The 23308-nt window shown below is 46.6% G+C and overlaps 1 protein-coding gene across 3 annotated transcripts in view; it reads right to left on the reverse strand.

Moving 5' to 3' along the window:
• Nucleotides 1–23308, reverse strand: part of ACAP3 (ArfGAP with coiled-coil, ankyrin repeat and PH domains 3) — a 146136-nt gene that overhangs the window by 28859 nt on the left and 93969 nt on the right. For all 3 annotated transcript variants that reach the window (XM_083453837.1, XM_083453839.1, XM_083453838.1), the window contains 6 exons: nt 9870–9982; nt 9261–9312; nt 7672–7772; nt 6045–6156; nt 3422–3630; nt 1135–1204 (listed from right to left, as the gene is read on the reverse strand). In XM_083453837.1, coding sequence (XP_083309963.1) covers nt 1135–1204; nt 3422–3630; nt 6045–6156; nt 7672–7772; nt 9261–9312; nt 9870–9982 — 657 coding nt within the window. The remainder of the gene's footprint in view (nt 1–1134; nt 1205–3421; nt 3631–6044; nt 6157–7671; nt 7773–9260; nt 9313–9869; nt 9983–23308) is intronic.

The raw sequence follows: 23308 nt of genomic DNA on the forward strand, positions 1-23308 counted from the left end.
CCCCGTCCGCAGCCAACCGCATTTACCCACAATTAGGGATGGCTGACTCTGTCCATTTCGGTTTCTGTCAGTTTCTCATTTTCCCCAACGGTGAAGAAATTTGATCCAGTTTCTCATTTTCCCCAATGGCAAAGAAATTTGATCCAGTTTGCATTTAAAGGCGAAGTCACCGAATTCACATATTGTCAAACAATATGGAAGAGTATGTTTAGGGAAGTTTTTAATGTTTGATGTTTTATTGTGTTTTTAATATTATGTTGGGAGCCACCCAGAGTGGCTGGGGAAACCCAGCCAGATGGGCGGAGAATGAATGAATGAATGAATGAATGAATAAATAAATAAATATTATTATTATTAAGCAGAAACACAACCAACCTCTGAAATTTGCACTTATCCATTTTTTCAACACAGTCCTCAACAAATGAAATGTGTACAAAAGAAGACATATATATGAATACAATTTGCATTCAAATGCATACATTCATGAAAACAACATTTTAAAAATCATTATTTCAGGAAAAATTGGGTTTTGCAAAAATTGTGTCAATTTAGGGAAACTGCAAACTGTGTACAGTGGCAGAAATGAGCATAGCATGTTGATGAATTTTCATGAAGAGTTTATATATAAAAAAATAAAGATTACAAACTGATGTGGAAATTTGGAGAACCGAACTTACGACCAGGAAAATGAGAAACTGAAATCCCATCCCTAGCAGCTAGATCAGGGGTTAGCAGCCCTACCGCCCACTAGTGGGTATTTCAGGATTCCTACTGGGCAGTAGGGGGTTCTACAGCACAACCCTCCTTCCATCGAGCACTGGTGGGCAGTAAGGAAATTTTACCATCAAGATGCATTTGTGGGTGGTAGGTATAAGAAGGTTGACAACCCCTGAGCTAGATCAAGGATAGCCAACATGGGCCCCTTCAGATGTTACGGGACTACAATTCCCATCATTCCCAGCTAGCATGGCCAATGGAAAGGGACGATGGGAACTGTAGTCCAACAAAGTGCGCCAGAGAGCTCCCACCCCACCCCCTCAAGAGGTGCATCCCATACAGCACAGGCCGCCCCCCTCCCACCCACTAACCCTTCCTGCCTACTACCTATTTGTCATTCGGAGTTTTGGCCTCTACCTTCAGTAGCTCTGGCTCCCAGGAATCCAGTGTGAGCGACCGCACTTTGGAGCAGTGGACCCCTAAGCTCCTGTAGGGAAGGGGGAAACAGACAAGAGAGGAGAGTGGTTGTACAGTTCAACTGCTGTTTGGTACATACACACACAAGATGGCACGTATTAATCAGCACGTCCACAGGATTTCTGCACACACAGCCAGTCTAGTACAGGGTCAGTGGTTAGAACACTTGTTCTGGGTGAAGGTTCTATCCCTGGTGCTATGGAGGACAAGAGTATTGGTGGCTACTAGTCATGATTGTTATGTTCTGCTTCTTCTGGCAGAGGCACTATGCCTCTGAATATCAACTGCTGGGAATTGCAGGTGGAGCGGGCTACTCTTGTGCTCATGTCCAGGAGTAGATGGACCAGCTTTGGCCTGATCCAGCAGGCCTGTCTTATGTTCTTATCTCTAGGTAGAGCTAGGAATGTCCCTTGTCTGAAATCCTGGAGAACCCCTGCCAGGATAGAAAGATACATACTACAGAGGAATGGCTGGTACAATTACTAGAAATAAATAAAAAAAAATCCAGTAGCACCTTAAAAAGGTAAAGGTACCCCTGCCCGTACGGGCCAGTCTTGACAGACTCTAGGGTTGTGCGCCCATCTCACTCAAAGAGGCCAAGGGCCAGCGCTGTCCGAAGACACTTCCGGGTCACGTGGCCAGCGTGACATCGCTGCTCTGGCGAGCCAGAGCCGCACACGGAAACACTGTTTACCTTCCCGTTAGTAAGCGGTCCCTATTTATCTACTTGCACTCAGGGGTGCTTTTGAACTGCTAGGTTGGCAGGCGCTGGGACCGAACAGCGGGAGCGCACCCCGCCGCAGGGATTCGAACCGCCGACCTTTCGATCGGCAAGCCCTAGGCACTGAGGCTTTAACCCACAGCGCCACCCGCACAGCACCTTAGAGACCAGCTAAGTTTGTTCTGGGTATAAGTTTTCGTGTGCATGCACACGTGTGCATTCTTCAGATACACACGCACGCGAAAGCTTATACCCAGAACAATCTTCGTTGGTCTCTAAGGTGCTACTGGACAATTTTTTATTTATTTTGACTGTGTCAGACCAGCCCGGCTACCTACCTGAATCTAAAATTACTGGACTTAGCTGAGATGGCAAAGTCAACATGTTTAATTGGAGAAAAATAATGACAAACATTTATTAAGTATTGGAAACTGATTTGGGGCTTTTTGCGTGGAAGAGAAAACAAACTTGTAACACCTGGATTTGAAGAGTGAAAAAGTAAAGGCTTATAGAAAATACAATAGTTGGGTGTTAATGAGCGAATACTATATTTAGATGACAGACAAGAGAACTGGAAGTCTTTTTATATTTTCCCCAATTTATTTTCTTTCTCTCTTTTTTTTTTCTCCCCACCCCCTTTCTTTTCTTTCCCCCCATTTTTCTTCTTTTTGCTCTGTTCCTTTTAGATTAGATTTTTAAAAATATATCTTCTATTCTGGTGTACAGTCATACGTCGGGTTACAGACGCTTCAGGTTGCGTTTTTTCGGGTTACGGACCACCGAAACCCGAAAGTACTGGAACAGGTTACTTCCGGGTTTCGGCGGCCGTGCATGTGCAGAAGCGCCAAATCGCAACCCGTGTGTGCAGACGCGCCGCTGTGGGTTGCCGATGCTGCGGGTTGCAAACGTGCATCCCGCACGGATCACATTTGCAACCTGAGCATCCACTGTATTATAAAAATATACTTTGTATTTGGTTTGAACATTTGTATATCAAGTATCAATAAAAATACCAATACAGTGGTGCCTCGCAAGACAAAATTAATTCGTTCTGTGAGTTTTCTCGTTCTACGAGTTTTTTCGTCTTGCGAAGCACCACTGTGTATTGACGGTTTCCCATAGGAATGCATTGGTGGCTTTAAATAAAAGGCGCAAGACGTTCCGTCTTGCGAAGCAAGCCCATAGGGAAATCCGTCTTGCGAAGCAACTCAGAAAACGGAAAACTCTTTCGTCTTGCGAGTTTTTCGTCTTCCGAGGCATTCGTCTTGCGAGGTACCACTGTAATTAAGAGGACCCCAGTCAGTCAGTGTAATCAATACCAAGCTAGATGGACCAGTGGTGTGGACAGGACAGGCATGCCATTGCCCTTTTTGTGAGTTTCTCAGAGGGCTTATGGCTGGCTTATTGGAACAGGGTACTTGAACTGATGGACCTTCGAGTCCAGCAGAGCAGGGCGATTCCGTTGCCCTTGTGCCCCATTTGCTGGGATCGACTCAGCAAGCTTACCTGTGAATCCCTGAACATTCAATGCATAGTAAGATGCCCAAGTTGATGCTGGCCCAGCGGGGGTCGGCTTGCCCGCAGTCGCAGCACTGGTCATTGCCTGGGATGCTCTGCACCCTCTGCAGGATGGTTTCGCCTTTGGCACTGCGGTCCCGCGAGTCAGTAGCCGAGTCGATGCTGCTGGTGGAAGGAGAAGCTGTTCGGTCCAGTCTCTGGAAAGAGGCACAGAGGGGGATTGAGCAATGAAAAAATTGCCTGCTGGTGTTTCTTGCGGCCTCGGCCCAGTATATCTGAAGGAGCATCTCCGCCCCCATCGTTCTACCCGGAAACTGAGGTCCAGTGCTGAGGGCCTTCTGGCGGTTCCCTCACTGCGAGAAGCCAAGTTACAGGGAACCAGGCAGAGGGCCTTCTTGGTAGTGGCACCCGCCCTGTGGAACGCCCTCCCACCAGATGCCAAAGAGAACAACAACTACCAGACTTTTAGAAGACATCTGAAGGCAGCCCTGTTTAGGGAAGCTTTTAATGTTTGATGCCATACTGTATTTTAATATTTTGTTGGAAGCCGCCCAGAGTGGCTAGGGAAGCCCAGCCAGATGGGTGGGGTATAAATAATAAATTATTATTATTATTATTCCAGTAGTGGCTGGTTCCCATTGAGACTGGTAGGGCAGAAGGCAGGGAGCCCAACAGTAGGTGGCGCCAGAGCCAATGACAGGCAGAGACAGAGCCATTGGCAAGAGGGGCTATTGGTTGGAAGTCAGAAGGCAGGTAGACAGGCTGGCTGAGAGCAGACTAAGGTTGGTGGGGCAGTGCCCCCTTTGCCCCAATGAAATGAAGCTCTTTTGCCGTTTGCATCCACCATGAGGCAAAATGAAAGCGTCTATGTTGTGTAGTTGTTAGAGCATTGAGCAAGAACCCGGGAGACTGAGGTCCAAATCCCCACTCAGCCATCAAGCTTGTTGGGATCAACTTGGGCCAGCCACTGTCTCTCAGCCTTACGTACCTCACAGGGTTGTTGTGAGGATAAAATGGGGAGTGGATGCATGCCACCTTTGCATGCCACCTTGAGCTCCCCGGAGGAAAAATGGGGTAGAAATGTAATGAGAATGATGACAATGATTATCTTATCATCATCGTTCTTATCGCTCAACTTGCAATTCAGGGGACAGAATACAGAAAATTCTGTTCTATTGCAGTCTATCACTTGCAGAAAATGCAACAGTGTCAGTTACCCTATTTCAAAAAGTTAAGATTCTCCCACAATGAATTGCATGTTACCTTCCATCTTATTTTTTTTTTAATAATTTTTTTTTATTTTAAACAATCAGTAAACAGACAATTGTCTTCCATCTTAGTACTATAGAAGCATTACAGGCGCTCACAGTTTCTGGCCTGTGCAATGAAACTCTACCACCAGATGGCTCTACAGGCTAATTCCTAGAAAAACACATTTGGCTTTATGTTCATTATCCTCCTACCATTATTTTTCCCTGCTCTAGAACTGAGTCAGCCATTCATTTTTAAGAGGATGCTTAAAAAAAGAGGGGCATGCCAAAGAGCCAGTGCAAACCAAGAGAGAGGTGAGCAGTGATTCCTGCATTGTAGGGGGTTAGACTAGATGATCCTTGGGATCCCTTCCAACTCTACTATTCTCTGAGAGGAAAAGGGATCTTTAACGCCTCCTATCCCAGCTTGTGAACAACAAACAATGGATTAAGCAGAGGTATGATTTTTTGACTTCTTTGAGAGCCAATCTTTTGATATTTTTTGAGAGCCGAACAGGCGTCAAAAGCAAAATGCTGGTCTTCACGAGGTGCGTGTGCTCTGGTCTGACAAATTGCAAATAAATATTTAAAGTAAATAAACTTACCCTAGAGGTGTCTTTAAACCTTTACTGTGAATTTTGTCCACCTTGTCACCCCTCTTAGGATGTTTTCATATCAGATACACATTACTGAACTCGGAAATGGCAACTGCACTTACTAGGTGGAGTAGACCCCACAGCTGGCACCTCTTTCTCTCCCCGTACCCTGATCTCACTTCAAAGTAGGGATGGTGGGGGAGGGAGGAGAGATTCAATTCAGTTCCCATTGATAAGCGAACCTACCTAATTCATGTTTTGCAAAACAATGTGCAAACCGAAACACAGCCATCCTTTGGCATTTACACTTTTCCAGATTTTGCAACGCAGTTCTCCTGCCAAGGAATTTGCTCCAGAAAAAAATATGCATACACTCGGGTGAAGCGTGCATAATGTGGCACATATTAGTGAAAATAGCATTGAAACATACATTACATTGGGAAAACTGCTTTGCAAACATGTGGCAAAATTGCATGCAAATTTAGAAGAAATTTGGCGGTGTTATAGGGTTATTGTTATTGTTTTCTTTTTATATATTGTGATCTTTTCTGTGAACCACCCTGAGACCTCCGGGTATAGGGTGGTATATAAATTCAACAAATAAATTCATTAAAATAAATAAAAATGTTTAAAACACTGAATTTTCACAAGACTTTTTTTATTTAAAAAATCACAAACTGATGTAGGAATGTGGAGAACGGAACATAAGATTGGAAAGGGGGGGGGAATGAGAAAGTGACAGAAACTAAAATCATATGTCCTTACTTCAATGTAGCAGCTGTCGGGACTCTCTCGATAGGCAGAGGCGATGCTAGCTTGAACTGCTTGGATCCACGCCTGGCGCAGTTTCTCTGAATCGGCCTGCAGCATGCAGCTCCTGAAAGGGAAGTTGGGGTTGGACTAGATGACCCTCGTGGTCCCTTCCCACACTACCATTCTATGATTCTAGTCGAAAGAGCAGGGTGTGCTTAAGCCCGGAGGAGGCTGAGAGGGGACACGAACAAGCCCTCTTCAAATACGTGAAGGGCGGTTGTGGAGATGAGAACCAGTGTGGGCCCTGGAAGAACAGGGTTCAAACTTCTTCGGAAGACAGGTGGCAAATAAATGCCACACATAACTAAACAACCAAAAAAGGGCTGTTGTTAACACACCATGAAGGCGGCATCAGAAAAGCAGCTGGCTGTACCTGATGCACACATGCCTTGGAAAGATCGACTTCCACATTGTGTGACGGAACATCAAGCCAAGGATTTAAAACACTATGACTACCCAAAATGTTTATATGGGAATGGAACAGAGACAGTGCTTGATAATGGAATCTGGTGTGTGGACCGTCCTGAATTGGACCATTTATCCAATCTGGGTCATGATCCGCTCCCGGACTGGATCAGGAGAGTCCACTTTGGAACCCGAGGAGACATTGCGTCTTGCTTGTGGGCTTCCTGCAGGCATCTGGTTGGCCACTGTGAGAACAGGATATGGGACCAGATTGGCCTTAGCTTTGGGCCTTTTATAAAAGCTCCCCTAAAATTTATAAATATGCAGATCTCTTAAAATGGGTCACACAGCACCTAAGTAAACAATGGAATCTGCTACTGAAAGATGTAGTGATGGCCACCAGATTTGGGGGGGTATAAATAATAAAATAATTATTATTACTATTATTATTATTATTATTATTATTATTATTATTATTATTATTATTATCATCGTCATCATCAGCTTAGTTGGCTTTAAAAGAGGATGAGAAAAATTCATGGAGGAGAAGACTATCAATGGCTACTAGCCACAATTAAAGGAGTGCTGTTACAGACTTCCCTTTGGGGAATCTGGTTGGCCACTGTGAGAACAGGAAGCTGGACAAGATGGGGCCCTTGGCCTGATCCTGCAGGCTCTTCTGATCTTGCTCTATGCTTCGCATACAGAAGGTCGCAGGTTCAATCCTCGGCATCTGCCGACAGGCCTGGGAGAAAACCCTGTCTAAAATCCCAGAGAGCCATTCAGTGTAAAGAACACTGATCTTTGTGGGCCAATGTTCTCACAAGGCCTAAGGCACTTCCTGTGTGATGGCGCTATAGAAAAAGAATAGTAATAATACAGTTGTACTTTGGAAGTTGAATCCATTCCAGAAGTCCATTCAACTTCCAAAACGTTCAGAAACCAAAGTGCAGCTTTCGGTTGGCTGCAAGAAGCTCCTGCAGCCAATCGGAAGCCACGGAAGCCCCGTCGGATGTTCGGCTTCCAAAAATAGTTTGCAAACCGGAACAGTCACTTCCGGGTTTGCGGCGTTCGGGAGCCAAAACGTTCAAGAACTAAGCTGTTTGGAAACCAAGGTATGATTGTAATTATAATGCACTGGAAAAGAAAGAAAGAGGAGACTTGCACAACGTACTTAGTGGGGGAGACGACTTCAAAGCAAAACCTCCGCTCGATGTCTTCGCAGGGCTTGACGGTGCAAAGCCGGAGGTCCTCCACCACCACCGTGAGGACATCCTGAACAGACAAAAACGGAACAAGTGAGTCAGTGGCATTGCAGTGTCCCACCTGCGGCTGCAAATATGCAAGTGTGTGGAAATGGTTGCGTGTTTTATAAGCTGTCTTGGTTTTCCTTGAGCTTCCAGACCACAGGCAAGGAACCCTTTCCAGACAGAGGGCCTTATTCCCTTCTGGAGGGGGGGTCCCTACATGCCAGGGGTGGGCGAGGCAAAAGTGGGTGGAGCAATGAATAGAAACCTTACCTTTGTACAGGTGGCTAGTTTCTAAACACAAACACACACACACACACACACACCTCTATCTTCTGCCCAGTGAGAAAAATGATCAGAGTTCAAGGACACATTCCAGGCAGGGGAAAACAAGGACAGTGAGGGCTGTGGCCTAGGGAGATTTACAAGGGCCAGGCAGAGAGGTTTGGAGGGCCAGATTCAGGCCCCAAGCCTGAGGCTCCCCTTCCCTGGTCTGAAGCCTTAATGCTGTGCTGGAAGGGGAAGAAGAGTGAGGTGGGGTCACTGGGTGCCGGATAGGGAGCCCCCATGGGCTGCTACTAGCCCAAGGGCTCATGGTTGCACACCCGATTAAATGAGCATGCATGGCTGGTGGCTATCAACTGCAGCATACCCCACATGTTGACAGAAATACAAATAAGGACTCCCTCAGCAAAGGAGACAATAAAAGCTGAGTTTTCCACTTTTCTGAATAGAATGAGCTGGGGTTCAAAGCACATGCTGTTTGCTTTGGGGGGAACTGTTGCTGCTACCATTTTCATTACCTGGCCTGAGGCTTCCACAAAAGACAAGGGATACACTCCCCCAATAAATAAGAGATTTATTTTTTTTAAGTGTATGTTTCCCAGGGCTTCTCAGAAAGGGGTAGCCACAAATGTAAACAATTATAGTAAGGCTGTTGGAAGATTTGCCTAAAAGAATTATTTTCATTTTGGCCTGATTTACGTGGCATGAATAAGGGTAAAGGCAGAACCATTAGATTCTACTCCGGAAAATTTGGAAGACACCAATACTGAATTATTATTGCTATTGTTATTATTAGATATATTACCCACCCTTCACCGGCCGGTCCCAGGGCAGGTTACAACTATGTAGTATGAAAAGCAGTTAAGACAAATCAGTCACAAGAATAAGGCAGGTGCCTCAAAAGACACACATCAGGCATCAAAGGCCAGAGTGAAGTGGAGCATCTTCAACAATCGCCAAAAGCTGTATGGTGAAGAAGCCAGAAGCACCCTCGGGGGGGGGGGGGAATCTCACCCACCCAACTCTTCTCTGTGCATGCACAGTGTGGGTTGCAGAACCAAAAATTAAAATGGATTCTGCCACTGGCTCTGAACACATGAAGTGTGGAGTCATCCAATCTGTCCGATCTCTCGTCCTAGTCCGCATAGGATGGCTCAACAATCCCCTGAACAGTAAGACATCAAGAGAAGCCAGCTAATCCACTAATGTCATCAGAGGCAACCTGGCTGACCTTTAGCTTCTTCTGGTAGACCAGCTGGCTGTTCTGTATGGAGAACCATCTCCTGAGAAAGAGAAAGAGAGAGAATTGAAAAAGGAGGTGCGGATAAATTTTAATTAATTAATTAATTAATTACATTGATATATTCCAGTTTTTCCTCCAGGGAGATCAAAGTTGGAATTCAATGGAACAGGATATTATGCACCATAAATTGTAAGCTTTAGAAATAATAATAATAATAATAATAATAATAATAATAAACAAACAAACAAGCAAACAAATAAATATTATTTTCATGGGAGAAAGGTGGGATAGAAATACAATTAAATCCTCCTCCCAACATTCCTATCCCCCTTTCCCCCTGGAGAGCTCAAGGTGTCAGTACACAGTTCCTTCCCCTCACCATTTTATCCTCCCAACAACCCTATGAGGTAGGTTAAGCTGAGAGACTGTGGCTGGCCCGAGGCCACCCAGTGAGCTGCAGTGAGTGGGGATTCGAACCCTGGTTCCTCAGATCCTAGTTCAACACTCTAAGCACTACGCCACCACAAAAGTCTCTCTCTCTCTCTCTCTCTCTCTCTCGGTCATGGCTTTTCTGGAAACACACTGATCCCAACGTACCGGTTCCAGGTCTTGAACGCGTTGCTCGCTCTCTTGAAGAGGTACCCTTCCATCACCACCCCATTGGGGGCATCGACGTTGAATTCCACTTTGGAGTCATCGTAGGAGAAGTCCTATAAGCCCAAGGCAAGCAGAGATGCGCCATCAACAGGGATGAGTGAATCTGTCAGTTTTCATTTCTCTCCATTCCTCCTTTTTCCACTTTTCAGCTTGCCATATATACACATCAGATTGTGATTTGCTTTTTAAAAGACAAGTCCTCATGAAAATTCAGCAGCCTCTTACCTCATATTTCTCCTACGAGATGCATCTTTGCATGCGATTCTGCCTAATTTGCCCAAAGCAATTTCGCCTAATAATACTGCATTTTTATGGGCTGCCTGCACTCTTTACACCCCATGTGTGCATTTCAAGGTATGCGACTTGCCTTGAGAACTGCACTGCAAAGGTTGGAGAAGTGTGATTCTTGAAGGATTATTGTTCACTTCTTCCCAATCTCTACATGTGGCCCTCCTATATTTTAAGGGAAGGGTTCCAGATCAGCGCCAGTGCATTTGCTCTGGGTTGTTGCTGTTAAAATTTCTATACCACCCTAAATCTGCAGGTCTCAGGGTGCATTGGAAAGTCCCAGATTCACTCCTCGGCATCTCCAGGTGGGGCTGGGAGAGATTCCTGCCTGAAACCCTGAAGAGTCACTGCCAGTCAGTGTTCTTCAACCTCGGATTCTCATATGTTATTGGACTACAACTTCTTCCATCATCCACAGCCAGCTTAGCTAGGGATGATGGGATCTGTAGTACGCCAGTACATAGGGACTCAAGTTTGAAGAACACTACAGTGGTACCTCGGGTTAAGAACTTAATTTGTTCTGGAGGTCCATTCTTGACCTGAAACTGTTATTAACCTGAGGTACCACTTTAGCTAATGGGGCCTCCTGCTGTTCGATTTCTGTTCTTATCCTGAAGCAAAGTTCTTAACCCGAGGTACTATTTCTGGGTTTGCGGAGTCTGTAAACTGAAGCGTCTGTAACCTGAAGTGTCTGTAACCTGAGGTACTACTGTAGTGTAAACGATACTGAGCTAGGTAGCCTGACCTGGGATAAGGCCACTTCCTCCATCCCTGTGAGCGGGAGAGGATGGGTGGTCAGGCTCGGGGCCTAGCCATCTCTCGTTTGAGAAGCCAGCCGCTGAAGAAGTATTTTGAACTTGGAGCTTTATTCAAAGTTTTGGTGTTAGATATTGCACCACCGCCTCCCTTATCTGCGAAACAAATGCCACCATAGATGACGGGAGGAGGAGCACGGTGGGGGAGACTTATAGGCCAGGCTAGCTTCTGTTTAATTGGAAGCTCCCTGGCTCTAATTGAGCACCAGGCTGTCTTTCTGAGGCCATGACTCATCCCACTGCATCCCTTCATCTCCTGTCCGCCTTCTTCCCTTTATTATGACACCTTCCTGGTGAGCCAGCATCCCCCAGCATGGAAATAACTCATCCTAATGAGAGTGAAGTGCATGTTGCCTAGCAACCAGGCTTCGCTGGGGCCTATAATGCGCCGAGCGGGCAAAAAGGCACTTAAGTTAATGGTTGCCGTTGCCTTGAAATTTGTCACTGCTCTGTGGTGCTGGGCCTTAAAAAAAAAATATTAAGTAGTGTTGTGGGGATATAACACACCCTCCAATTCAAGAGCGAACAATGGGGTGGGGGATAATTGGTACTCCGAAGACCCAGCCTCAAATTGTTAGTCTTTATTATCTGGTGACATTCACACCTTACATTAAAAGCACAGTGCTTTATCCTGGGAACTTTAGTTCACCCCTCACAGAGCTTGAATCCATCCCTGGCACCCTTAACAAGCTACAGTTTCCAGGATTTTTTGTGGGGGATGGGACCATATGCTTTAAATGTTTGGTGTGAGTTTGACCCCAGACGCAAAGCATGTTATTGTTCTGCACTGCAAATTAAACTAGTTCAAAAGCACTTCCCTCTCTGCAGGGAACTATAGTTTTGGGGTTTCTTCTGACAGGATTGTCTGCACGTGTGTCAAAATCTGCAGTACTCAGAATCCTTTGGGAAAGCCGCCATTAATCCATGCAAATTAATAGGCAATTAATGTGGCTCAAATCATGACTCTAGTTCTTTATTTAAAATCTTACGTTTACATCCTCCCAGACCAGCCTTACAGACCTTCGGACCAGACCCCTATTTTGAGGCTGATTTTCCAAGTCATCTCAAGGCAGATTCCATACACCACCACAGAACAAAATTTCCGCAAGATTGTGCGAGTTAAAACCTCCATCACAGCTCTACCGACGTTCCAACCAGGTCAACAGCAATACCTATAAATGCCTAAATGCCTTTTTAAGCAAAGACCTCCGAAAGTGGAACAGATTGTCTTGGATGTTGGTAGACTCACCCTCTGCTGCAGCAAGGAAAGTGAGGACTTGTAAGAATATAAGAGCCCGGCTGCTGGATCAGGCCAAGGGCCCATCCAGCCCAGCCTCTGTTGTCACAGTGGCCAAGTAGATAGAATCATGGGGGCTAGAACACGTGCCGGAGAAAAAGGTGACCGATTAATAACAATCAAAGAATTGTAGAGTTGGAAGGGCCCCGTAGGATCATCTAGTCCAACCCTCTGCAATGCAGGAATATGCAGCTGCCCCATTTGGGGATGTAACCTGCAACCTTGGTATTATCAGCACCACACTCTAACCAACTGAGCTATCTGGGCTCTTGATCATAGAATCATAGAATCATAGAGTTGGAAGAGACCACAAGGGCCATCGAGTCCAACCCCCTGCCAAGCAGGAAACACCATCAGAGCACTCCTGACATATGGTTGTCAAGCCTCTGCTTAAAGACCTCCAAAGAAGGAGACTCCACCACACTCCTTGGCAGCAAATTCCACTGTCGAACAGCTCTAACTGTCAGGAAGTTCTTCCTAATGTTTAGGTGGAATCTTCTTTCTTGTAGTTTGGATCCATTGCTCCGTGTCCGCTTCTCTGGAGCAGCAGAAAACAACCTTTCTCCCTCCTCTATGTGACACCCTTTTATATATTTGAACATGGCTATCATGATGTCTTTGGGGAGCCCAGAACACCACTCTCCCCACTTTTGATTCCCAGTAACTGGTATTCATAGGTGCTACTGCCTGAAACAGAGAGGCAGTGCATGTCCCTTGTGGCTGGTAGCCATTGATAGCCATGAACCTGTCTAACATCCATTCAATGCCATCCTAGTCGGTGGCCATCATTTCAATGGATGCCCCCCAAATTCTAGTGTTATGAGAGAGGGAGGAAAACATCTCCCTACTCACAACTCATCACGCGGTATAAACTGTTCTTGGACTGTAGGTGAGGGACCACCCGACTGAATGCTCTTTGGCAACAACCTCGTTAGGAAGAAGCAAGCGTCAAACATGTCAGACAGAGAGAAGAAAGGGGGCAGGCTTGCTGGCACCTCAATGCTTGCAATGCTGGAGAGGTGCGGTGGGGGCTGAAAAAGAATGCAATGGAGGAAACACACAGAGGAGGAGATTGGAGCAGAGACGGTGAGGACTAGAAGCTTGAAGTTGATTGTGAAAGTATGGCAGAGAGCCAACGTTGGGAGAGGGAGTGGTGGGGATGATCAGTAGTGACTGGAGAAAACTGCTGAAAGTGGAGGTCCAAGCTGAAATCTTTGATGTGGAGAAGGACCAAAGATTCAATATTACAAAAAGCTAAGGCTTAAAGAAAGCAGGCCACCATCCAGAAAACACACAGTCAGAATCTCCTGCCAAATGCCCGGCTGTCATCTGTCCTTGCTTTCATGTCATATCAATAAATGTCATGCCAGCATGCACACTCACATACACAGAGAGAGACACACTTTCTCTACTCCAGGCGATCTCCGCTTTTCCCTTTTCCATACTGATTTGAATTTATATATCCAAGGGTGCCTAGCCTAGCAATGAAAGCTTTTATTATTATTTTTCAAAAAGAGCCACCGGACAATGGTTTCCTTGGGAACCCTGAATGCCCCCTACAAAGAGGCACCAAATTCCCAAAGAGGCGAGCAAGTGGCTCCTTCCCACTGTTGGGACGGAGATGGTTTTGGTGCCTGCCCTGCCTTCAAAGTACAGCTACTTTCAAACTGGCCAATGATGAAGCAGGAAACGAAACCAAAGAACAGAGGCACAAATCGCCTGCAATGGGGAAATTTAAAAGGTTCACCATTCTGTATTTCAAATGCAGGTGGTGGGGAACCAGAACTTTTCGCCAATGCATTGCTAGGGTCAAACAAAATAAACAAAGCAATCAAATAAGTCCTGGAGCGACTGATGCTTTTTTGTGGGTTGGAGTGCTCAAATATTTTGGGGTGTGTGCCTCTTAGCACTTAGCCATCTGCCATTTTGATGTTTGTTTGTTTTTTACTGAAATTACTTAGTGTTTGTTTGTTTGTTTTTCTAATTGAAATAAAGAGAATAAAGACTTTAAATCAACAAAGCGCCTTAGTACAACTATATACCATTTTTAGAAGGCCATTGGGGTTAGCGGGTGGGGTGAGAGACGTCATTTGGTTAAGTCTAGGGACAGAATAGGGAAAATTGTGGATTTCCTCAAAAGCCTCCCTTGGGGTCTCAAATTTCAGTGGCATCTTGAACCACTGAAAATCCGCCCCCCCCCCCAATTCCAAATCATAGTCGTAGAGCACTGGAAGCCTCCTTTCAAAGAGCCAGACTGTGGATCCATCTACCTCAAGGGTCAGCAAACTTTTTCAGCAGGGGGCCAGTCCACTGTCCCTCAGACCTTGTGGGGGGGGGGCAAACTATATTTTTTTGGGGGGGGGAATGAACAAATTCCTATGCCCCACAAATAACCCAGTGATGCATTTTAAATAAAAGGACACATTCTACTCATGTAAAAACACACTGATTCTTGGACTGTCTGCGGGCCAGATTTAGAAGGCGATTGGGCCGGTTCTGACCCCCGGGCCTTAGTTTGCCTACCCATGATTCACACCTCCCATGCTTTAAACTGCTGCACCAGGATCAAGCAGCTATTAAGCTCTTAGAGAATCTGCTTTGCATATGGAAGTTCCCAGGTCCAAACCCCCACCAGGCTGGGACAGAACTCCAGAGAACTGCTGCCAATCAGTGTGGACAATACTGAGCTAGATGGACCAATGGTCTGACTCAGTGCAAGGCAGCTTCCTATGTTTCACTGCACTGTGATCATTTAGACTCACCAATACCTTTCCACATGCTTCAGTCTGCTAACTGGTATAAGTGTTAACGGCGTAATTGCCTTGTGGGCGAAACCCTCGCCTTAAAACATCACCACATGCAGGAAGGAGTAGATAAACTCCGGAACTACTGACCCTTTGAAAAATGCATGAACTAGCTAGTGTAAGAAGGTGAAGAGGCAGCAGCTTCTGAAGTCCCTCTCTCCCTCTCTTCCCATTCCTCGTGGCATCTACCACAATCCTAAACATTGGATGTGGCAGGTCAGCTCATCAACTGCATATGTGAAGTCATCCGTGCATGAAGAGAAAGCAGCCGATCACATTCAATAAGGATTATGGCTGGGGGTTTTTCCTCTTTTTTTCTGTTGCATGAAGCATAAAGACAAGCTAAGAGGAGAGAGGGGCAATCTGTAGTCTTTAGGTCTTCTGGAGGCCAGTTGCAGAGTGCATACTGGATCCCTCCATTCTGTATAGCTCTCTCCCCCTCTCTCTCATGGAATCATAGAGCTGTAGAGTTGGACGGGTCCCTGAGGATCATATAGTGCATATAGTCCCATAAAGGGATTGAAACCACAACCTTGGCATTATCAGCACCACAGTCTAACCAACTGAGCAATCCCTTGCAGGCACAACTTATAAAACTGACAGGATCATGGACTATAAAATTTCAGGATACGGGTGGAAGATGCAAAATTTCATCAGGCATTGCCCTTAGGCATTCACAGTTCCCTTTACATCCATAAGGACTAGCACCTTGAGTTTTGATTTTAAGGAGAGCTGATATTCTCGGGGTACTGAAAATTGGACCAAGTGCCAAATTTTGTGCTTGAACAGTGCGATCCTGAGATTGAGGAATATCACAATCCTTCTCTGACATGTGATCTGTCACATATTGCTGCTGCATCTACACTGAAAACATCTGCCATTATTTTATTGAAGCTACACACCTTCTACCCTGAACTATCCAACTGAGTTGTTCTTATTCTGGTTCATTTGGACAACTGATGTGTCTTGCTTTAAATTGTACATCTCGGCATACAATTTTAAATGAAACTCACTATAGGTTGTATTCAATGCTAGCCGTGCTAAGAGTAGACCCCCCTGAAGTTAACGAATATACTCTGAGTAGAACTTAGCTGGTTACAACCATGTATATGTGTGTGTGTGTGTGTGTGCGCGCGCACACACACACACACACACACACACAACTTCTACATGTGTAACATTCATCAGCAGTGCCACAGGTTCCACAACCCTGGCTTAGGGAAAGGCTGCTGCTCACTGACACAACACAGAAGGTCCCTCGCTCGGTTCCCAGAATCTGTAATTGCAAAAGAATCCTGCACTCAGGACTGCTGTTGTTCCAAATATACCACAGCTCACTCTACTCGAGGCAGAAGATTCAGCTCACCCCTTCTACACCCTTCCTGCTTCAGAAGACAACTCTCCCATCACGCTCAGACTCTAGAGAGGACTGCCTGTAGCTTCCCTTGCTCCACAGCCAAGCAGGAGCAAATGAATGCAGTATCACTGTAGAGATCACAAATCACTCTCCCAAGGTGGAAGCCACATTGGAGAGCCAAGCCAGGCCGTCTTTTCCCAAGCAAACTCCAGCCCTTTGCTGAGACAACATCTTTCTCTGGCTCAGCTAGCAGAAGGCACTCGGAGCTATCCATGGTGCTGGCCGCTGCTTACTGGAATCTAATTTCACTAAGCCAGTAGCAATCCAGCTTGCCCCAGCCTCACTCAACCCACCTGGCAATACTTCCAGCCAGCCTGACGTTGACCTGACCTACTTGGCTGCACCTGAGTGACTTCAACCTGAAGCTTCCCAACTCAGCTCACCTCTTCTATTGTAAACCCACGAGTCCAAACAAACAGGGTATGTATTAGGTGATAAAGAAGGGGAAAAACACTCGCGTGTGACCATTGAAAGCCACTGATTGTTTGCATACCCTAGGTTCCTTTTGGAAGGAAGGGTGAGATAGAAATGTAATTACAAATAAATAAACCTCTAGGAGAAAGGGGCATCTTCAGCTGTGATTCCTGAATACCAGGGGTTTGGACTATGTGACTCTTAAGGATCCCTTCCAATTTTATTATTCTGGATCAGAATGAATTGCTTCCAGCTTTCCTAGAGGCTTTCTATTCTATAAAGTTACTTCTGGGCATTCACACTCTTTCTCTCGGATCACATGAATATGTGCACAGAAATACAATCCCATTGGTACAGCAGAGTTATTTCTGCAAAAGCCAGCCATCCTACAGACACACACAGAGAGACACACGTGCACACAGGCTTTTCCACATGCCTGCTTGTTCAGCCACATGGACCAAGCAGGGATGACATAATCCATTGTGCTTTTGTTTCTTTCCCTTGAGGAATGATCAATCACACACACACACACACACACACACACACACTATCCACATGCCTCGCTCAGTCGCGTTATCTGAAAAAAGAGCTCCTTGCAGACCAATCTGGCGAAACACTCCATGTAGCTTGGTGCTGTCTGAGTGTTTTCATCACACCTTTTAAAAATAAAAAGCGCTCTTCCACCTCCCCCCCCCCATTTGCATCACCTTTGCAGCACAAAAATCAACGCCCACATCAGCGAGAATGTGTTTGGTGTAAACGTGTGATCAGAAAACAGACAGAACCTGTTTTTGTTTTTAAAAAACTCCAACCAATCACACATTTGTCATCGTGGGAGAGAGCCCACCTCCCTGCATCCCCCCAAGGCTGCAGCCAGAGACATTTTGTAGGAAATGCTACTCATCCAATTAAAGAAAGAAACAAAATCTTGCAAAAATTAAGGATTCTTAAGAATCTCGCCCACCAACTCACAGCACACGAAGCCACCTTATGCCGAATCAGAATACTGGTTTGGTCCTGCTTAGAAACTTACACTCTCTGAGGTCTTTCATAGACCCAATACCTTCTTCTTCATCAAACTCTTCTTCTTCAGTGTGCAATGATCAAAAGACAGATCTCTGTCTGAAGGAGCTTACAGTCAAAAAAACCTGATGCAAGAGGGGGAAGCAGATGGGGACACCCACCCGAAATTTAATCTCCAGGTTTGTTAATCTACAAACGGTTCCATTTCCCTTCCCTCCTGCTTCCCCATCTGTCAAGGGACCAGTGAGTTTTGCCTAAGGGTGGAGACAGACCTGGGTAACGGCTGGATTTTGAAAAAGGTTTTCAAGTATGTTGGGGAGGGGGGGTTCACCCTTGTAAGTTGGAGAGGGGGGGTCACCCTTGTAAGCTTCTTCTTCCCAGCAGGACAAGGTGCAACCTGAAATCAGCATAGCATCTAACAGGTCCTCCTTTGTTTTGTTTTGTTTTGCTTCTCTTCATTCCATTTACATCCCACTTCCTCCAAGGAGCAAAAGGGTGTGATACACAGCTCTCTCTTTCCTCTCCATTTTAAATTCACAACAACCCTGCGAGGTAGGCTAGGAGACCGAAAGTCAACTGGTGAGCTTCATGGCTGAGCTGGGATTTGGTCCCTGGTCTACCAGGTCCTAGGTGCTCTCACTAGTGTGGTGTAGTGGTTAAGAGCAGTGGACTCGTAATCTGGTGAACCGGGTTCGATTCCCTGCTCCTCCACATGCAGCTGCTGGGTGGCCTTGGGCTAGTCACACTTCTTTGAAGTCTCTCAGCCTCACTCACCTCACAGTGTTTGTTGTGGGGGAAGAAGGGAAAAGGAGATTGTTAGCCGCTTTGAGACTCCTTCGGGTAGTGATAAAGCAGGATATCAAATCCAAACTCTTCTTCACTACTACACCATACTGGTAAAGAATGCCTGCTATCATTTTCCATGTTCCAGCTGAAGACTAAATGCAAACTCCCTGGCCTCTCTCGCTCTCTCTCTCTCTCTCTCACACACACACACACACACACACGAAACATACATAGTGTTTGCCATTTAGCCTGACAAAGAATTCTGAGGAATTCAAAAAGCTTACACACTGATTTGGCACACCCGATTTTGTGCCTGTATACAGAATATGTATGTTGGGTTCACAAGCCTGGAATCTTTGCCAGTTTCAATGGCAAGGACCTTCCACATTAAGAGCAGATCTACACCACAAGTTTGAAACCTGTCCAATGCACATTGAAAACATGTGACACTCCCCCCCCCCAAAAAAAAGAATAATAGGAACTGGAGTTTTCCCTTGTGGAACTACAATTTCCAAGCACCTTTAACAAATGAAAGTCCCCAGGTTTCTTTGGAGGTAGTCATGCGCTTGAGCAGAAGCAAAATGGGTTATGCATTCCCTGTGTGTTGGATGTTCTTTACATATATGGTGTGGATCTGCTTTAAAGGACAGGCCATAATTCATAAGCACAGCATGTGCTCTGCATGCTGAGAGTGCCAGGCTCGATCCCCAACCTCTCCAGCTAAAAGACAGCAGGTGATGGAAAAGGCAAGTTCATTCTTCAGCACATCCTGTTAAAGGATCTCAGTCAGTGTGACACAATGGTTAGAGTGCTGGACTAGGACCTGGGAGACCAGGGTTCAAATCCCCACTCAGCTAGTTTCTCATTCTCATCCTAACCTACCTCACAGGTGAAATGGGGATGAAATGGGGAGAAGGATATATACCACTTTGAGCTCCTTGGTGGAGAGGTGGGATATATCAAATTAAATTAGCAGGCGATGGGGAAGGCCCTTCTCTGCTGCAGAGCTCCGGAGAGCCTCTGCCAGTCAGAGCAGGCAATACTGGATGAATAGTCTAACCTAGTATAACACGGCTCCCTATGTTTCGCATCCGAATACTGCGCATTTGCCACATCCGCTTCCAAAGCCCCAAAGGAATATTATAGCATCAAGTTACAAAAACACACACAAAGAGAGAGTCAATTGCAGCAACATCCAGATCTGTCGTTCCTGGACAATGGAAGATTTAAAAGGGTGGATCCCGAACTCAGACTATGTAGATTCTATACAAAGCTGCAGAACTACAAACACCCAACTTGGTTTTGTTACATAACTAAGGGCCCGCCGATACCCAGGTTAATGTGGATCGTGAGCCCCGTTAATGCTCCCCCGTTATCTTTCCACTGCTGCTGTCCCACGCTCTCTAAGTCCATAGTTTCCCTGTGCTCTGAAAATCCGAATAGGAGAGCTACATCAGTTGCACAGGGATGCTCCAGATTTAGGGAGAAGAAAGTGTGGGGCGGCAGCAGCAGTCGAGAGGAGAACGCGGAGTGGACGAGGAGGGATTAAAGGAGGCTCAGGGGTTCGCCATCCCCATTAAGCCAAGCTATAGAAGGGTCCTAAAAGCTGAAGGTGTTGCCAACCCCCTCCCCTCCTCCTCTTACAGCCCTCCGGCGCCCTAACCCTCGCAACAAAGGGAAGGGCATGCAGTTGCATCCCAAAGCCCGGCTGCATCTCTGGAGTTCCGGAAAAACATTCCCTTACCAGAAGGTACTCAAGTCTGCCGAAAATCTTCATGACCCCGTCGTTTCGGCTGTGCGCACGAATCTCTTTTCAGGACACTCTCCAGAGTGGCAGTGTTGTACGGCACACCTCGAGATCGGAGAGATGCTCTGCTCCCCTCACTGCCAACACACACACACACACATACACATACACACACACTGCTTTTTTAACCCCTCCCACTCCCGTTTCGCTCTGCTAGGGCCCGGACCGCAGGGTTCTCTGTCTCCAGCCTGTGGACCACCTGCTCCATCCCTCCTCCTCTTCCCTCCCTCCCTCCCACCCTAAGGATAGTGGCTTCCCTTTCACAGCCGATCAGCTTAGCACAAGGGCTAATTATCATACAGCTGTCGCCTGGAGATGGAGGGGGTGCAGAGAAGATGCAGTGGGGTTTGACAGGGAGGGGGGAAACTCCACCGTGTGGCCTTTGACCCCACTCTGGAGGGACTAGCCAAGCTTCTACGGAAAGCCACTTCCTACCAATATTGCCTTCCCTCCTGTCCCACCCTGTTCTCCACCAGCCCCCCAGCCCCCATCCACCCACAGCAAACCCATTGGTGGGATGCCACCTGCGGAGACAGGGACCCCCTCCTTGGCCAAGCCAAAGCTCTGCCTGCACCCTGTCGGAGGAGGACGATAAAGCAACGCGCCATATGGCCAGCCCGGTTAAGTTATTTATTTTCAAAGCCTCCCTCCTAAATCAACCTGACGGGCGCTGCCCCGGCACACAGATACTCCCTCCTTGTTCCCACGCATTCACGAGCCAGGCAGCTCTCCAACCATCCCAGAAGTCCTGGAAGAGGACCAGGCCCCTGTAGCGGAATGCGCCACCCATCAAATGACATGGGGGGGACGGACGGTGGACGGATCACAGAACCCCTTCCAGTAAAGACTGGAGTTTTAATATGCAAATATATATTTTTTCCATCACCTGGGTGCCTTCCCGTTTCCTTTTATAATTTAATATTTAATTGCTGTCACCACTGCAAGTTCTTATGGCAACAGGCAGGTAAGAAACCTAATATTATAACTAAATAAAAAATAGGCATTTGATACCAGTGTTCCGGCGTCAGCACTCCCTGCCCTCTCTCCCTCCACCAACAAATTGCTTAGCCTCCCGCCCTCTGATCCGTCATGGATACACTTAATCCTTTGTAAGACCGTAACAGCAGCTTTGCCATATTGGGCCAAATGTCCACATTTAACTGCAGTAGCTAAGCAGAACCTCCAGGTTCAGAGGCAGTCTATTTTGGAATTCTAGATGCCAGGACGACCACAAGACGCCTGATGGGAGAAAGAAGAAAAGGTCCTAATTCCCACGCTCTGCCACATGGGGTTGGCAACCTCGGAGCAAGCACCAGATAATGGGGGTTGTACTCCAGCAAAATCCGGAGGGTTGCAGGTTGCCTATCCATGCTCTGCAGTTGGGATGGAGAAGCCATCCAACCTGAGGCACACGTTCTATTCCAGTCAGCCTTCCAGCAGCCACATGCCTCCCCCACTTTCCTGTGCTTATAGGAACGTAAATAGAGCCCAGCAGGATCAGGCCGGAGACCCCACTCTAGACCAACATCCTGCTCCCACAGTGGAAAAGACAGGAGACAGGAGACAGCACCCTCCCTACATATTGCCTCCGACAGTGGAGGTAGAGCAAGGTGTTAACGAGATTTTTTGGGAGGGACCCAAATTAGAAATGAATAAATGGTAGGATTTTGATTACAGTGGTACCTTGGTTTAAGAACAGCTTAGTTTATGAACAACTTGGATTAAGAACGATGCAAACCCGGAAGTAGGTGTTTTGGTTTGTGAACTTTGCCTTGGAAGCAGAACATGTTTGGCTTCCTGTTGAGTGTGTTCCATTTGTAAATTGAGTCCCCCGCTGCTATGGGAAAGCACGCCTTGGTTTGAGAACACTTTGGTTTAAGAACCGATTTCCAGAACGGATTAAGTTCGTAAACCAAGGTACCACTGTATTTGGGAGAAATGCAAGCTGCATAGGAATTTCTGAGCTAGCCAATGCAAAACTGCCATGCCAAGCTGGGGCCGTAAAGAAACAACACAGGCCACTGAGGGTCATTGGCAATGCTGTCCTCCCCCCTTGCCTTCAGGTGTGAACAGAGACTGGGGGTTTGGTAGGTTGCCAGGGTAACTGGGTGTGAGGTGTCAGTTAAAGAGAGGTTTGTTGTTGTTGTTTTTAGCAAGGTGGTCTGGGAAGAAGGGGGAGGAAGGAAGACTGGGATCCATCTTGGGCAGGCTGGCTGAAGTCTGGCTGGGAGAGATGCCGTAAGGGGCGAGCCCCTCTTGAAATGACCATGCTGCAAGATCTTGACACCTTTCATGCAGACTAAAGGTGTAAATAGGTGAATAAACTATATTGGTTAAAGCTACGATATTTTTCTGCTGTGTCTCAATTCTCCAAAGAGACAGAGACCCCGGGCGATCTCCTGGAACCTGCAGGAATCTTGCAGGGAGTGGGGGTGGCACACAACTTTTGTAACAATAGCCGCTGTGGCTGGTGCCTGCTTACAGCCTTAAAGGTAAAGGGACCCCTGACCATTAGGTCCAGTCGTGAACGACTCTGGGGTTGCGGCGCTCATCTCGCTTTACTGGCCAAGGGAGCCAGTGTGCAGCTTCCGGGTCATGTGGCCAGCATGACTAAGCTGCTTCTGGTGAACCAGAGCAGCGCACGGAAACACCGTTTACCTTCCCGCCGGAGCGGTAGCTATTTATCTACTTGCACTTTGACGTGCTTTTGAACTGCTAGGTTGGCAGG

The sequence above is a fragment of the Podarcis tiliguerta genome (genome assembly GCF_965153285.1).
Source record: "Podarcis tiliguerta genome assembly, chromosome: 8".
Taxonomy (NCBI): domain Eukaryota; kingdom Metazoa; phylum Chordata; class Lepidosauria; order Squamata; family Lacertidae; genus Podarcis; species Podarcis tiliguerta.